At 43.2% G+C, this 12421-nt stretch overlaps 1 protein-coding gene across 13 annotated transcripts in view; it reads left to right on the plus strand.

Moving 5' to 3' along the window:
* Positions 1 to 12421, plus strand: part of SNX30 (sorting nexin family member 30) — a 117201-nt gene that overhangs the window by 34101 nt on the left and 70679 nt on the right. For 12 of the 13 annotated variants that reach the window (XR_016393613.1, XR_002645281.2, XR_016393614.1 and 9 more), the window contains one exon: positions 10957 to 11148. Coding sequence is in view for 7 of the 13 variants with exons in the window: in XM_089913603.1 (XP_089769729.1) it covers positions 10957 to 11148 (192 nt within the window). In the remaining 6 variants the exon portion in view is untranslated. Of the gene's footprint in view, positions 1 to 79; positions 10816 to 10956; positions 11149 to 12421 lie in introns of those variants that run through there. The other variant, XM_089913604.1, reaches the window with a different exon arrangement.

The following is a 12421-nucleotide window of genomic DNA, read 5'->3' on the forward strand; positions in this document are numbered from 1 at the left end:
TCTCCCTCTCTCCCTCCCTCCCTCCATCCCTCCCTCCCTCCCTCCCTCCCTCCCTCCCTCCCTCCCTCCCTCCCTCCCTCCCATGCCTCTTCTGTTAAAGACCAGAGGTGGATGGAGTGGGTTAGTGTTGGGAGAGCGTAGAAATGAGACCCTTAGACTGAGTATCCCCAGTAGGTTAACTTCATGGCCTTTATGAAACATTATTTCTCCTCTGTTAATTACCACCCATCATGTAACTGTTTCTCAGTTGGTCTTTAGAGCTGTTTATCTGTTGTGTGCATCCCTCTCCTTCTTCTGTGGAGCATCCAGTTTGTGTGGTACCACAGCCCTAGGTGAGTGACCAAAGACCTGGTGGTCACGTTACCACCTGAGTGGCCTCATGCGTGCTACTTCCGAGTCTTTTCTTATAAGTGACACAAACAACTTGGATGATCTGAGGGGTTCTCTGCTCCAGGCCCTTGCGTGATTTTGGTGCAGAAATGTCAGAGGGGAGTGCCTTTATTACTTAGCATTCAGTTGGCAGAATGCATCAAGGTGGGAAGGAAAGAGAGCAGGTGTTTAGTTAGAGTCACGTTCTCTTTGTTGTGTACTTTTGGGGGAGGTTTAATTCGTGTCTTTAGAAAGCTGTCTGCTTGGGCATTTGAGTCCTCCAGATCATGCACGTACTTGACCAGCAACAGAGGCAGAACCTTTGTGTGGTGGGTCCTAGTTATCATTCAGTTAGGGACAAGCTTTTGGAAATACCTCTCCTCCTTCAGAGGTCGTGATTTCTCAGCATGGAATGTCCATGCCAAGCTCTCCCACCATCTTGTTTTTCCATTTGGCAAATTTTCTTGTTCTTCTCCAGTTGCCCCAGCATCTTTTGTGCCCCTCCTTCATTTTGCATGGACCTCCGTTATAACCCATATTGCGTTGCATCATAGGTAGAGGTTTTTGTGTACACATGCCCAGCCAGACTGAGTCATTTGAACACATCCTGGTAGCTCTGTGTCAGCACTTTGTCCAATGTGTGTTAGGTGTTTCACTCTGTGGTTGAAACAGTGTATCCTCTTTAGAAGGAGTGAAAGGAGATCATGTTTAAATTCATCTGAGAGTGGGAGAAAAATCTTTGCTCCCGACAATCACAAGAATGTCTGGAGGGCTGATTGCTAGTCTGGAGATCCTTAGAAAAAGCTAGTAATAGACATTGGAAACTGAGCCAAGGAATGTGGACTTGGGCTCTTGCGTTTTGACTTCCTTTGTGATCTTGTTAGAGGTCGTCTTTTCCATCAGGCCAATGGGTGGATTTTACTTGAAGGGAGAATTTCTAATAGAAAAGCTGGGGAAACATTTTCAGGTTTTTTTTTTTTTTTTTTTGCGGTATGCGGGCCTCTCACTGCTGTGGCCTCTCCCGTTGCGGAGCACAGGCTCCAGATGCACAGCACAGGCTCCAGATGCGCAGGCTCAGCAGCCATGGCTTACGGGCCCAGCCGCTCCGCGGCATGTGGGATCTTCCCGGACCGGGGCACGAACCCGCGTCCCCTGCATCGGCAGGCAGACTCTCAACCACTGCGCCACCAGGGAAACCCACATTTTCAGTTTTGAAACGACTTTATTAACCTACAAATGATTAAAGGTGATCTCTTAACCTGTGTGTAAAGAAGAAGAGTCTTTCCCTCATATGTGATGATCCAGAATCCAAAGTGGGAAAATGTAAGACTGTTCAGAGTAGATGCTAACCTAGAAACCACAGACAGCTGGGCCTTGGGAACTTGGAGAAACTTGTGCAAGCAACCTTGGAGGTTTTGGAGAATATTGGAGATGGGATTCTGGGGCAGGGGTGGGAAAGAAGGAAGACTGAACTTCTACTGATAATCAAATAGGGTCCTAGGACTTAAGTCATATGGTTAAGGTGCATTTTGAATAATTGTACAGTTACTAAAAAAAAAAAAAAAAAAAGATAAATCCCTACATCTTAAAATTCCATATTGTTTACACACTATCTCTTACCTAGATTTTTAAAATTACATAGACATTTTAATAATTATATGTGTTAGTCTTGCTGTGGTTAATAAACCACAAATTCCAAAAATAACAGAGGTTTGCAGCAAACATTAATTTCTAGATCAAGTTATGTGTTGGTGGCTGGCAGTCCATTGCTATGGCTCTTTTCCATAAGTCTTCCCTTCTGAAGGCAGGAGAGAGCACATGAGGAGGAGAGAGCGCATGAGAGCTGATGGAAACATGCAGTGGCTCTTAAAGCGTCTGCTCCCATCTGGTGTACGTCACATTTGCTCATGTGCCATTGGCCAGAGCCTGTTACGTAGCCAAGCCAACAGTCACTGGACTCGAGTGGAGATATGCCCTCCAGTCGGCAGTCACTTGGCAATAGTGAGTGTGTATAATCCTCTTAAAGGTACAGAGTTAATAATTGCAAACGATACTACAATCTACCATGTGGTTTGTGTCTTCTCCTTTTGTCACTGAATGTTATTTAGTAAATACCTGACATCAGTTTAGATTTATCATTTTAAAAAGTTTTACATACATTTTCTCCCTATTATGTGTATTACAGTTTTAGATTAATTTGCGAAGAAACCAACCTTTTGCAAGGAAGTGATGTGGTAGATCACTGCGAGTTTCTTCTTGAATGATTGCAGTGCGTGGAGCTCTGTTGTACACCGTTGCGCTAGCTCAAGGCTCCAGAACAATTTGAATAATGGGGTGATTCTGTATCAGAGTCTTGTTTCTGAATTTTGTAGACATAACTCCAGTGTTTTATGTTGTTTCCTGCTTAAGAAATATATTATTGAGATCTAATTCACATACCGTAAAGGTCACCATTTCAAACTATATTACAGTTGAGTGGTTTTTGGTATACTCACAGCATTGTGCAAACATCATTACTATCTAATTCTGGAATATTTTGTTACCCAAAAAAGAAACCTCATATTTATTAAGTGTTCACTCCTGTTTTCCCCTTCCCTTCAGCCCCTGGCAACCAGAAGTCTTCCTTCTGTCTTTGTGGATTTGCCTGTCTGGATTCTTCATACAAATGAAATTATATATGTGGCCTTTCATGTCTGGCTTCTTTCACTTAGAGCAGTGTTTTCAAGGTTCATTGCTGATGTTTTCCGATATATACCCTTTAACATATTTAGGAACCTTCCTTTTATTTCTTAATTTTACTTAGAGATTTTAATAGAATGGCTGATATTTACCAGTGTATGATACCAATAAGCATTTTGGTAGTTGTGGGCATGATTATATTGGACAGTGATCCTATTATCAGTTAATGTAATAAGTAGCATTAATAAATTTCTTAATGTTAAATCACTTTTGATTTCTTGGATTATGTTTGACTCAATCCTGGTATATTATTTTTCTTTCTTTCTTTTTAAAAAAATTCTTCTAATGTACCATTTGCTGTTACTTTACTGACGAAGTCTACACTTACATCTGATTTCCTTTTTTGTCATACTATTTTGATATCAGATATAGGTAACCCTTATAAACTGATTTGAAAGTTTTTTCATTTTTAAATGTTTTTTAGAGTGTTCAAATAAAACAGGACTTGCTCCTTGAGGTTCATTAGAGCTCAGTTGTAAAACCATTGGGGCTTAGCTCACCTTTCAGTAAAAGTTCTCTGACAGCAGTTCTGAGGTTATTTAGTTGTTTAGGTTTTCTAGATCAATTTAATTTCTCTTTGGCCGTACATTTTCCTGCAATGTATGGCCAAAGAGGCTTCCAGGTTTATTAGCATAGCTATTCATAGCACATCCTTGTAATTTATAATCATACACAGAGGTAAGATTTAAATCATTATTGCCTGCTCATTTTTCCCCTCCTTCTTTCTATATTTAATCCTATATTTATTCTATATTAATACAATTCTATATTTAATTCTTTTAGAAGAATTAAATTTTGGTTTTATTTATATATATATATATATATATATATTTTTTTTTTTTTTTTGCAGTACGCGGGCCTCTCACTGTTGTGGCCTCTCCTGTTGCGGAGCACAGGCTCCGGACGTGCAGGCTCAGGGGCCATGGCTCACGGGCCCAGCCGCTCCGTGGCATGTGGGATCTTCCCGGACCAGGGCACGAACCCGGGCCCCCTGCATCGGGAGTGCGGAGTCTTAACCACTGCGCCACCAGGGACTTACCCCTCTTCCACTTTCTTTCTTTTTTTTTTTTTTAATTGGGGTATAGTTGTTTTACAATGTTGTGTTAGTTTCTACTGTACAGTGAAGTAAAGTACAGTTCTCTTCCACTTTGACTTTTTTTTTTTAAATGGGAGCACAAGGTAGATGTGGACTAAAGTGTAGTGTTTTATGGGATAAATCTTTTCAAATGTATATATTTATCTGCTCTTAAGGACTGTGCTGCTTTTCCTCATGTATTGGTTTTCTTGGGTCTGAATGATGAGTTGATATAGGCTGGTATATTTTTCGGTTTTCTTGTGTCTGATGAGGTAATACAGGCCTGCTATTTGCCTCTCACCAGAAGAAGTGAATTAGTGGCTCCCCTGTTTCTTTTTTCTTTCTCTCTCTTTCCTTTTCTTTTTCTTTTTTTTTTTTTTTGCCTCACTGCACGGCTTGCGTGATCTTAGTTCCCCGACCAGGGATTGAGCCTGGGGCCCCGGCAGTGAGAGTACCTAGTTCTAACCACTGTACTGCCAGGGAATTCCCTGGCTCTCCCTGTTTCTACTTGATGTTAGAATTGTCTTCTCGGATCTTAGGTTGAGTGGAATAATAGTTGACAAATCAGTTGAGTGGAGTGGTCTCCCCTTGGGAAAAGGAATCAGAAGAAAGAAAACCAGGGTCAGGGACAGTCGGTCAGGAAGACTTGGCCTAGTTCCTCTCTGTGTCTGGATCCAGTATAGCCTGGCTTCCATCTTGTTTTAGGTGCTCTCCCCATCTCGGTAGAGTCCAGCCTTTTCAGAATTTGCGGTCTTGCCTCCTTTGTGCTTGGTGGACCTACCCAGGGCAGCTGACTTCATGAAGGTGCAAACAGGCGCCTTCTGTTCCCCTGACCTTTCTCTTGCATCTCTACCCCTCCTGGCTAGATGAAGCCCTGGGGGCAAGGCACCCTCTGCTGGTGGGCCTCCCATGGTGTATGCCTGTGCTGGCACCCCCTTGCTCACAGCAGCCAGACACTCTGGGGGTCCTCCTTTGCCCCACTGTGGGCCCTTCCATACCCTCATCCCTCCAGACAATTGCAAATTCAAATTAGAGTGTCTGGGAGGGTTCAGGACACTTTCTACTTCTTAGGTAACCTTGAGAACCCTAAGTAACCTCAGTGGCATGGGTTAAAGATACCTCTCAGTTCTTTTCTCGGTTGAGTCCCAATTGTCTCCTGTAGGAAATCTTCAAAACTTTTGGCATTTGGATGATGCCCTTTCCTAGTTTCTAATCTGGTACTCATTCCAGTCACTATGCGCCCGCCGCCCCCCCCCGCCCCCCCACTGCTCTTTCTCTCCCGTTCTTCAGGTGGTTGTTGTCTGGAAGGGGAGAAGAGGGAGAAAGCAAAGACCTGAGCTTATTAATTCGCTGCATTTATCTAGAAGCCTAGATTTATAATTTTTCAATGAGTGTGTAACATTGTTATTAATGTAAACACGATCATTTCCTGGTTAGTGAGCCTTTGGAGCTTTTCCAGGGTTCACTCTGTGTTCTTTGATCTGTTATGAACATCTTTGAACAGAACAGTTTTGAGGTTTTCCCTTTGAAGTTATTGCCCATAGTTGGCCTAAATGTAACTTTACAGCAAAGTCAGCAGTCAGGAGTGTTCTGTTGAGTTTGTGCAGGGCCCATCCATTCTTCAGGCATCTCCTGTGTGCCTGGCAGGAGGGAGGTCCATTAAGACAAGTCAGGTACAGCCTGTGCATTCAGAGAGCTCTCATTCTCCTGTAGCGCTCAGGATGCCTCGAGAGGCTTTGGCAGGCTCTTCTGAAACGAGATCATCGTGTTGCCCACACTCCTCTAATAGTATCAAAAAGAGAAATTAGAGTGTTTTCGCATGACTTGTTTTTATTAAGTCTATATTGGCCCTTAAGGTATGCCACTTTCTTTCATAAACCCTATGTTTAATGTAATATAGAATTTTGCTGGTGACTAACGTTATTTTAATAACCTCTCTTGCGGCTGGCTGACCACAATGGTGGATCTTATAACTGAAATTCTTTGAGCGAGGGCAGTTTCCAAAGTGTCCTGGTTATGTATTCCTCTTCCTAAGTAGAAAGGGGTGATGGGGAGAAGAAATTCTCTTATAACTGAAACTACATAGCAAGAATTGATATTTTGGAGCGTTGAGGAGTTTTCATGTATTTATCAACTAGGTAGTTGTAACTCTCACAAAGGCTATTGTAGATGTATCTATTGCTACAGGGAAGTCATTAAGGAAGATGTGGTTAAGGCACCAACTGTGACTCTAGGTGCAATTTTAATTTTCAGCAGCATTTATGGTCTACTGTGAACCCAGCCCCATAGTCTAAAGGGGATGCCGGAATACTTGCAGACAAGTTGACTTTTTTTTTTTTTTTGAGTATTTTAATAGTGATATAACGCCTACCATGTTCCAGGCACTGTTCCAATTGCTCCATATGCTAACTAACTCAATCCCATTATACCCATTTTATAAATGACGAAGCTGGGGCAATAGAGAGATTAAGGAATTTACTTAAGTCATGCTGCTAGTAAAGAGTAGAACCGGGATTCAAAACTCGGCAGTCCGTCCAGGTTAGCCTCAGTTTTGTTGTCATTCAACAGACGTTTATTGAGTACCTTATATTGGCAAGAGATTGAGTTGGGTCACTTCTAAAACACATTCATTCATCAGATACTTACTGAGTACCTACTGTGTTCCAGAAGACACAGTCTCTGCTCCTGTGGAATTTACAGACTGGTGGGAAGTCAGACAGACAGATAATCAATTAATATATAATACATTTTTAGACAGTGGTTATGTCCTATGATGAAAATAAAGCCAGGGAAGGGACTGGAAAATGATGGAGGGTGCAGGGATGCTTTTAGATTTTTGTGGGCTGAGAACGCCTCTCTGAGTAGGTGTCATTTGAGCAGAAACCTGTTTGAGGAGAAGAGCCAGGCCAGTGGCAATCGGAGGGGAGAGCAGTGTTCCAGGCAGAGTGAGCAGCAAGTATGAAGGCCCTGAGGTCCAGATGAGCCAAGGCCAGGTGTGTAGAGCAGGATGAGCTGGAGGGCAGTGGGGAGAATGTCTGGGATGAGGTCAGAGACTGTGATAAGATCATGTTGGCCCTTGTGGGTTATGGGAGGGAGTCTGGATTTTATTTTGAATGTGTTTGGATGGATGTCTTTCAGAGTTCTGAGCAGCGGGGTAACGTGTTTTGATTGACCTTTTCCAGGGAGCATTCTGGCTGCAGTAAGGAGGACTGACTGTAGGGCAGCAACAATGAAACAGGAGGCTTTTTTGTTGAGCCAAGGGATTCTCTCACTTCTTGTAATTCGTGTTAGTTGTAAAGGTGCTGCCCTCCCACAATACGTGCTCTAGAACTCAGGTCTCAGTGAAGCAGACCCGCTACCGGAGGACTCTGAGGGTAGAGGAGCCTGGGTCACTGAGTCCACCTAAGCCCCTGCCCTTCTAAGATTTTTGTCTTTTCCCTCCACGTTTGTTTCTCATGGGGACCATATCTTGAGGGGACTTATCTGGGGGATAACTTGTATTAAGACCCTAAGGGAAAATGTAAGCATTCCTCGACTGGCTTTAAAAACAAAAGCTTCATGTTTACCCAGAAGGATTTATGGCCAGAGAATGGAGATGAGGGACAGTGTTGGGTTGGGGAAGGCCACACAAAGGGGATCCAGCTTGATAACACCCTTGAACTAGGAACCAGATACCTTAGCTCAACTCAGTAGAGTGATAACTGGCTTCCATACATTTGGATACAGAAGTCCTTCACCTTTTTGAGTCGGCTTCCTCATCAGTAGAGATAGTATCTGTCTGCTGACCTCACCACGTTGAGGTTGATGTAGAGGGCAGCGAAATAAGAATGTGGAAGCCCTGCGCACAGATGTGCCATGGAAGTCGGAGATGGTAGCAACCCTTTATAGGAAAGTCCAGGCATCCGTAGCTCATTTGCTACTCATATATGCTCAAATAATATTACAGGAAGCACCCTGTAGTAAGGGTGTGGATATCTTCCCTGGTTGTGTAGTCCTAAAGGAAAGAATCTGCTGTGTGACAAGGTCTGAGTGACTTTCTCCTCCCCAACCCCCGCTAACTGATTTGAGAAATAGTTCAGTTCCCACTGTCTGGCCAAGATCTTTTAGACCTTTATGTGGGCCGTTCCTGGAGGGTTATTGGCTGAGGTCCCCAGAGCAAAGGTTAGGGGAGTTGAGGTTAGGGGAGTTGTCCTGGAGTCACTGGGAAACGGGCAGACAGATGGAGGGATAATCACAGACACACACACGAAGGTGAACAAGGCACAGTTACAGTTGTTGGATGCACAGTGCTTATGGATAAGTTATATATGTAAATAAACGATTAAAACTGTGAAAATTGCTTCAGTGGAAGTATCTTCAAGGTATTGAGAAGGGAGTGACTAATTTTGTCAGGGGCTGGATCCAGGAAGGATTCTAGGAGGACGGGGCATTTGAGAAGATTTCTGTGAGATCCTGGGAGCCCTCTACATAAAAAAGAGGGGTGTGTGTGTGTGTGTGTGTGTGTGTGCGCGCGCTATGTAAGCAACGATGAGAAAATATGAAACAGCATAGTGGGTTCCAGGATCAGTTCAGGCCAGATTGTGGAAAATTGCTGTCTGAGCTGATGTTGGCTTATCTGACTAAAGGTTTTGAATTCATTCTTTCTTTTGTGCAATGTTTAGCCATAGGTGATGGAGCCTTTCTGAGGCCCAGTGAGCTAGTGTTGTTAAAATATAAGGGTGGGCCCCTCAGTGCCTAGCATGGTGCCTTGCCTGAGGTCAGTGTTTAAATATTTACTGAAATGATGAAGACGTGGTGGTTGTCTCAGAGCTCCAGAGAAGATGTCCCCCCGCTGATCCTTGGACCCTGGGATTTGGACACTGCATGCCCTCAGTGACATCAGTGTGCTGAGGAAGCAGGTCGTGGGATGCTGCTGTAGCTAGGCTCTGTGGTCCACACGGAGGGCAGCTGCTGAGGGGCTTGCCTTCCCAGCTGACAAGACCCTGGGCTGAGAAGTGGAGGGGTGGGGTCCATTCCCATGAGTACCCTTTCAGTAATTATAAAAGTATTTTTGACATTGCATAAGTAAGGATGTGATTAAATTATCTGTGGTCAGGGAGACAAAGTTGTTTAGTTTCCATCACCCACTGAGTTGGGTGACATTGCCCTTGACCCCAGACCATGCTTCCCTCTGCCTTGTTCCATACTCTCTTTCCAGATGTGCCGTCTTCATCTGGAGCTTATGGACATGACTGCTAGATTGACTTCTCGTTTCCTGTATGTTCTCTGCTCTGGGGGCTAAGTCATATCCAGCCTGCACACAAGAAGAGATCATTCTGGGGAAAGACCCACGCCCAGCCTGTGATCTGATTACCCACAGGTCAGGAATGCAAAAGACATTCCTGACCAAGGCTCTTTGCTTAGTATCATGTCACTTTCTTGCCATATTCCTTAGTCTTTGCCTTCTAATGATTCCAAGGTGACATTCAGAGGCTTTCACATCTACTGCTAGATAGGGCTTTGTTCTCTTATCAAATCTTAAAGCCAGAAAAGGTAACTGGAAGACTGCATCTTTTTTGAATATTATAGGGACATAATTGATTCAAGTGGCTTCCTACTGAGGCCTAAGAAGAAAGAAGTCCATAAGTTTTTAATCTTTCCTTCCCTTTCTTTTCTGGTACTTGCTCCCCCCCAACCCTTTTAAACTTTTTTATTGTGGAACATTTTAAACACATACAGAAGAGGTGAGAATTTATAGTGAACCTGCAAGTACCAGCTTCAACAGTGATCAGCTTTGGGCCATCCTGTATCTATATCCCAACTACCTGACCTTAATTATTTTGAAGCAAATACCACACATCCTATCATTTCATCTATGAATACTTTAGTTATGTGTTACTAAAAGATGAAGACTTTGTAAAATCATAATACTTCCATTATCACACCTAATAATTCCTTCATGTCATCAAATAATTGATCAATATTCAAAATTTCCTGAATGTCTCAAAATCTTTTAACCCTGTGTTTTAATCAGGACCCACTGCAGTTGTTGATAGGTCTCCTAAGTTTTATTACATCCATAGGTGCTCTTTCCACCTCTTTCTATTTTTCCTTACAATTTATTTATTTATTGAAGAAACTGGGTCTTCGGTTCTCTTTAGCTTCACATTGTGTAGATGCCGCTGATTGCATCCTCGCAGCACTTGTTTAACATGCTCCTCACTCTTGCTGTATTGCCTATAAATTGGTGTTGTGTCTAGAGATTTGTTCAGGACTCATATCCAGCATATTTGGCAAGCATACTTCATAGGTGGTGGTGTGAACTCGTTCCAGGAGGCACGTAATGTTTAGCTGTCTCTTTGTGATGGTTGATGAGGTTTTTAAATGTGTTGGATATTTAAGAGGGTTCTGGCCCCTTAATGTTTACCTGGGCCCAAGTGGCGGTCTTGAGAATGTGGGAAAAAGAGACAATGTGGTGTGCTCAGGAGCTCTTTCTCCGTCGAAGTCTGACGACGGTGGTAGCTGTCATGTTCTCTGTCCTTGAACTGTCGGTTCCTGCAGCGCGTGCTGACACATGAATCAACGGGATTTGGTGTAGAGCACTGCCCGTCGTGTTTCTCTTGGTTGTAAAAGACTCATCCACTTAAGAAATGGTAAGGAGAGGATCAGATTCTTTGCAAGTTATTTTTGTATTTAGAGGTGTTTCTTGGTTTGGCTAAAGCAGCCTCTGTTGCTGGTGTTCTCCAGGTGTGTGATTTTAGCTACTTTGTAAGGTGATTCTTTTCTTCTTTCAGGATCTCATTTTGCCCAACGGCGGTACTCCAGCAGGCCCTGCAAGTCCAGCTTCTTCATCTTCCCTTCTCAACAGACTACAACTTGATGATGACATCGATGGTGAGACCAGAGACCTCTTTGTCACGGTTGATGATCCCAAGAAGCATGTCTGTACGATGGAGACCTACATCACTTACAGGATCACCACCAAGGTAGGTCTTTTTATTATCTTCCACCTGTCTAGAGTGTCTTGGAGAATTGAAGTCCTACCGCCATGATTCCTGCCTTTCCTTTTTCCCTTCCTTTGTACAACTCTGTTCACCTTTATGACAATTGTGAGTATCGCTTTTTGGGAGAGTGGATATATTCAGATTTAAAAGGATTATGCATAAGTTTTTTTTCTTTTAACCTTAAAATGAAGGAGAAATTGTGACTACAGTCTTTCAAATGAAACTTTTTTTTTTTTTTTGCGGTACGCGGGCCTCTCACTGTTGTGGCCTCTCCTGTCGTGGAGCACAGGCTCCGGACGCACAGGCTCAGCGGCCATGGCTCACGGGCCCAGCCGCTCTGCGGCATGTGGGATCCTCCCGGAGCGGGGCACCAACCCGTGTCCCCTGCATCGGCAGGCGGACTCTCAACCACTGCGCCACCAGAGAAGCCCTCAAATGAAACTTTTAAACCCCGTACTTTCACTTATTTTCTATCATGATACTGTTTAAGATGTTAATATCTCATTACTCTTGAAATTTATTAATCATTGTTTCAACCATTGTATCAACCTGAAGCTCTGTGATGAGAACATGATTATAATCTGGTGTAATTAGTCTTTTTACAATTTTTTTTTAACATCTTTATGGGAGTATAATTGCTTTACAATGATGTGTTAGTTTTTTATAACAAAGTGAATCAGCTATACATATACATATATCTCCATATCTCCTCCCTCTTGCATCTCGCTCCCACCCTCCCATCCCGCTTCTCTAGGTGGTCCCAAAGCACCGAGCTGATCTCCCTGTGCTATGTGGCTGCTTCCAACTATCTATTTTACATTTGGTAGTGTGTATATATGTACATGCCACTCTCTCACTTCGTCCCAGCTTACCCATCCCCCTCCCCGTGTCCTCAAGTCCATTCTCTACGTCTGCATCTTTATTCCTGTCCTGCCCCTAGGTTCTTCAGACCTTTTTTTTTTTTTTTTTAAGATTCCATATATATGTGTTAGCATACAGTATTTTTTTCTTTCTGACTTACTTCACTCTGTATGATAGACTCTAGGTCCATCCACCTCACTACAGATAACACAATTTCCTTTCTTTTTATGGCCGAGTAATATTCCATTGTATATATGTGCCACATCATTTTTATCCATTCATCTGGCCATGGACACTTAGGTTGCTTCCATGTCCTGACTATTGTAAGTAGAGCTGCAGTGAACATTGTGGTACATGACTCTTTTTGAATTATGGTTTTCTCAGGGTATATGCC

Source organism: Delphinapterus leucas, chromosome 6 (assembly GCF_059928025.1).
Source record: "Delphinapterus leucas isolate spDelLeu-1000000601 "Yukka" chromosome 6, BTC_Dleu_Yukka2, whole genome shotgun sequence".
Classification (NCBI taxonomy): Eukaryota; Metazoa; Chordata; class Mammalia; order Artiodactyla; family Monodontidae; genus Delphinapterus; species Delphinapterus leucas.